The 3281-nt window shown below is 36.0% G+C and overlaps 1 protein-coding gene across 1 annotated transcript in view; it reads right to left on the reverse strand.

Moving 5' to 3' along the window:
* Positions 1-3281, reverse strand: part of LOC106688415 (uncharacterized) — a 36413-nt gene that overhangs the window by 8859 nt on the left and 24273 nt on the right. Inside the window, exon 6 of the mRNA XM_014432856.3 lies at positions 2516-2669. Coding sequence (XP_014288342.1) covers positions 2516-2669 — 154 coding nt within the window. The remainder of the gene's footprint in view (positions 1-2515; positions 2670-3281) is intronic.

Below are 3281 nucleotides of genomic sequence, written 5' to 3' on the forward strand. Positions count from 1 at the left end.
TTTAAATTGTTTGTAGGATCATACATATAATAGAAACTTTTTGTAGCAGATGTCCCTGAAGATGGCCGGATTGGCCGAAACGTTGGACGTATAAAAGAAATAAAAAGTTTTGAGACTATAATTGGATAGTGTTTGAATTATTTATTAAAAAATTATTTCATGTGTATATTCTATATTCATTCTATATCAATTACCAGTCTCAAGAAAATATTAAGATTATAAATAAATAAAGTAAATGGTTTAAGCCTCTACAAATGGGTTTGTCTGGGTTAAGATAACTTATCTGTACCAAAATAGCCATTTTACCCTTATAGTAGTTGGTAGGTCTGTGACCCCACACCCACAGCAACAACCAGGCTATCCTAACTACAATGGGGTACGGGTACCTTTTATCCTGGGTACCTGTAATCAAGGACTGTGAAGTAAGATAGCAGCACGGTTTGCAGAAAATCCAAGACATTTGACAGGGAACCATCCTAAAGTATTATAAAGATACCTTGTGAGCTGTCAGGAACAGCAGATAATAAGGCCCATTAGGTAATGAATATGGTCAACACAGCAATGCTCCGGTACAACCCAGTTGCTGATTCACAGCCTACTGGTGTAATGACCTTATAAAGACTACTGAACACAGTGCCAAGCAATAAAGAGATAGATACCAGTGGGCGAGAAGTAGTCCCCTGTTTCAAACCTGCAGAGGAAATACAAAGCTGAGAGGAAGAACTCTGACAGGAAATTAAGAGCAGCAAGAAGCTATGTTAGAAGGAACTCTATGAAGAGGTGAAGGACAAGGACCCATGGGGAAGAACTAATACAACCGCCATTAAGTAGCTAAAGAGCATTGATATGACTGCCCATGTGCCCATTGGTGGCAATTGGGACTAGGTTACATATTTTCCTGAAAGCATTCAGTTCCTGCTTGTGTGAGTGGTACTTTCTTTGACCTTAGAAAAGGTAGTGCCAGTGCCTTGTTCTGTTCCCAAAGGGTAAAGGAAGACAAACAGAACCTTTGGCAACCAACTTATATTTATATTAGATACAATTGGCAAGGCCTTGAAGAAAAGTGGAAAATAGGCTGCGACTCACCATTGAAATGCCTTCTCTGGGACCAAATTCATCTTCAAAAAAGCAAGATCTAAGATAGACATAAATAACTTTGGAGATAGAAATAGCTTAGTAGGCTGTCACTGGAAAAAGGTGGAGAAAAGGCAAAAAATGCTATTCCTCCATCATCAAATTGGATATGAGTAACACCTTTAATTCAGTGCGATAAGGGTGCATTTTGGATGTCCTACAGGCAATGAATGTCCCTATGTACCATACGATAATCAGTGATTACTTTAAGGACAAGACCTGGCTCTTCAAAAAAGGGCAGAGAGAAGTTTTCAGTGATTGACAAAATACTCCAAGGCACTCCTCCTACAATAGATTGTCATATATGATGGAGTTCTCCGACTCAACAAGCCAGAGGTTACCAAAATAGTAGGATTTGCTGATGATTTATTTATTTATTGCTATTTACAACTGAACTGTAAATTATAATACATTTAGTAAATTTGATCTCATTTAAAATGGAGTGTTACAGGCGAGTAGAGAAACTACCCATTGGTAGCACTCTAATGATGTTTTACATAAGAAGGTCTCATAGCCATCTTCTTTTCAGGTACCTTAAAGGATTGCCAAGAATGGAAGAGAAAGCAAGGTTAGAAACTAGTGGGTTTGGGTGGTTAGGGAGTTAGTAATGGAAGGAATGATATCTGATTCGGGCTAAATCGGTTACATATGGAATATTAAGGTCTTTATGTATGATTTTATTTGTGACATATTAAGGAGCATTGAGTATTTTATGAAGGATTTTGGATTGTAATGATTGGATACAAGAGGAATTCAAAGGTTTAGTGGAGCAGTCGGTAGGTTTACGACAAAGGGTAAAGGTGATTTGATGGGATTTATTTTAATCCTCCAACTACGACACTATTCTTTGAGGGCTGTGATATGAGATTGGAGAGTATGGGATACAATCAAAGGGTTATTATTAACAACGAGCACACATGTGTCATCAGCATACATGGTGAGGATAGTGTTAGGATTCGTTGGCATGTCAGCTGTATAGACAGTGTAGAGGATAGGACTGAGGATAATACCTTGATACCAGCGGACTGAGTATAGAGGGATGAATAGGAACCATTGTGGTTTACTTGGAGTAATCTATCGATGAGAAAGTATGTAGAAGGTAGGAATCTACGGAGTTTGTAAAGCAGGTCCGGGGGCCAGACTTGATCAAAATTTATGATGCAAGGGATAAAGGAGAGGTCACCCTCAGGACTAAACAGACTATTGTAATGATTAGCCATTAGCTTAAATCAGCTAAGCTTCAGCTGTCAGTCTGCAGAATAGAACCCATTCTTATCAACAGCAGGAAAAGAAAGGAAGAAATTTTCACTCCTCAGCAAAGATGATAATATAAAATGTCATAGTTGTATAAATATATTTGAGATAATAAAAAATTATATACCTGTATCTGGGAAGTTGTACTTTTGTAACCTCATTTTCCTACCAGAAACAACATTGGTAATAACATGTTCTTGGGTAGTGTTTTGATAAAGTCTATCAGTCCATTCATTGATAGTCACTGACTCTCTACCTTCTTGAAAGACACCTATTCTAGTCTAAAATAAAAACTTCGATATAAGTTGTAATAGTAAAAAAACATTAGAAAACAAAATTTTTTAATGTCATCAAACATATAATGCTCAAAGATATTAAAAATGATACATTTTTAAAAATATTTCTGGACACAAAGAAGGTAAACTTCATCATAGTTAAAGGAAAAAATAAAATGTTCAAGCTCCTCAAACAATTCACTACATTCCATAACATGAAATCATCTGATCTGAAACATTGACTCCTTATGTTTTCAGGTCTTCTTGAAGATTCCATTGTGCAGTGCCTCCAATGAAACTTATAATTTTTTTTTAAGCACGAAATCCAGGGAACATACATTTTAGAATCAGGCATTCCTATAATAAGGCTTAGTCAATGAAAACAAAGTGCTTTAACAAACCATACATACAAGTATATACACCTCAACATCCTTGTAAGTTGTTGAGTTTGCTGTAGGCGTTGATTCTTGAAATTTTGGTGTTACTATTTAACACAGAACCGTATATTTTCCTTACCAATATTCGTTTAAAAAAATAAGAGTGAATTCAAACTAATAAATAAATGCATACTATGAACCTGTAACTTACCTTCTTTATATATAGCAACAACTGTATAAC

The sequence above is a fragment of the Halyomorpha halys genome, unplaced genomic scaffold (genome assembly GCF_000696795.3).
Source record: "Halyomorpha halys isolate HHAL.00 unplaced genomic scaffold, Hhal_1.1 Scaffold1125.1, whole genome shotgun sequence".
NCBI lineage: Eukaryota > Metazoa > Arthropoda > Insecta > Hemiptera > Pentatomidae > Halyomorpha > Halyomorpha halys.